This window comes from Capsicum annuum, unplaced genomic scaffold (assembly GCF_002878395.1).
Source record: "Capsicum annuum cultivar UCD-10X-F1 unplaced genomic scaffold, UCD10Xv1.1 ctg68284, whole genome shotgun sequence".
NCBI classification, from domain to species: Eukaryota; Viridiplantae; Streptophyta; class Magnoliopsida; order Solanales; family Solanaceae; genus Capsicum; species Capsicum annuum.
Window position 1 is genome coordinate 1 of NW_025877806.1, and position 1,243 is coordinate 1,243.

At 36.1% G+C, this 1,243-nt stretch overlaps 1 protein-coding gene across 1 annotated transcript; it reads left to right on the forward strand.

Moving 5' to 3' along the window:
* Nucleotides 1–17: 17 nt before the first annotated feature.
* On the forward strand, nucleotides 18–557 carry LOC107852982 (agamous-like MADS-box protein AGL62). The gene has a single exon (XM_016698015.2). It carries the CDS (start codon nucleotides 18–20, stop codon nucleotides 555–557), a length of 540 nt encoding a protein of 179 aa, XP_016553501.2.
* Nucleotides 558–1,243: the final 686 nt, after the last annotated feature.

Genomic DNA, 1,243 nt, shown 5'->3' on the forward strand with positions numbered 1-1,243 from the left:
GGGTTGACATAGTGAAAATGGAAAATGAGAGTAACTTACAAGTTACTTTCTCTAAGCGTCGTGCTGGTCTCTTCAAAAAGACTATTGAACATTGTACGCTATGTGGTGCTAAAATTGCCATTGTGGTATTTTCTCTAGGCAAGGCCAACAAAGTTTACTCCTTTGGCCACCCCTCAGTGGAGTTGTTGGTGAATAGGTTCCTCGGGAGGGATCTCCCTCCACCAAATAATGAAGGCCATCATAACCATCTCCTCAGGAATCATCAAAATGTTGTTCTTCGTGAGCTCAATAAGGAGGTCATGAACATGGAGGAGATTCTCCAAATGGAGAAATCTCGCGGAGAGTCCATACTAGAAATTAGGAGGAGAGATAATGGTAGTTGGTGGGAATTTTTAAAGCAAGACGTTGAAAAAGAGGCACAACAACAGCAAATGGTGACTAATGTTGGACTCCCATTTCTCACATTTGGAAGTGCCCTGTCTCCTACTAATGGTGCTAGGGCAATTAGTTCTTCACATGGACCCAATGTTGGTGCACCCTTGGCTAATAGGGCTTAGTGCATCTACTTCTTCATCAACAGTTCCCTACTACTTCAACTGTCGTTATTAGTGCGCACGTTATGAAATAATCTAATGCAAATATTAAACGCATGACAAATAAGCGCGCATCTATAGGTTCGTTGTGTCATTTGAGTTATCCTAAGTGTGTGCCCTTTGAGTCATTCTAAAATGTTTGTCATTAATTATGGTTCATTTCGAACCCAACAATTTAAGTTATATGTCATGTTATCAGTCCATTGTCATGTTGATTTTATCATTTGAATGGCGTTAGTGTGTGTTCTTTGTGTGATCAGATAATGTTCTATCATCAGTTAATAAATTTCATCTGAACCTAGTGATTTTAGTTATACTAGTTAATCGCCACGTGATGCACGTGTGAGTCAAATCATGTAATATAATATTTTGTAAAATATTACTAAAATAGAGTATTATGTAAATAATTATGCATGAATGGATAAATATATATTTATATGACTGACTAATATGGATCATCATATGGTGACCTATTTGCTGAGATCAAGATGATTGGATATAAGTTTGAGAAGAAAAATACGTTTCTTTAGTAGTATATGAATTTCTCCGTGGATAACTATTATAATTTGCAGTTGTTTACTGTCTACTAAGTTAGTATCACTTTTTATCACTCGATTAAAAATAATTTTTGAATTATCAGTTTGTCTTGT

Coding starts and splice junctions, on each gene's coding strand:
- LOC107852982 (XM_016698015.2), top strand. CDS start 18: ATGGAAAATGAGAGTAACTTACAAGTTACTTTCTCTAAGCGTCGTGCT.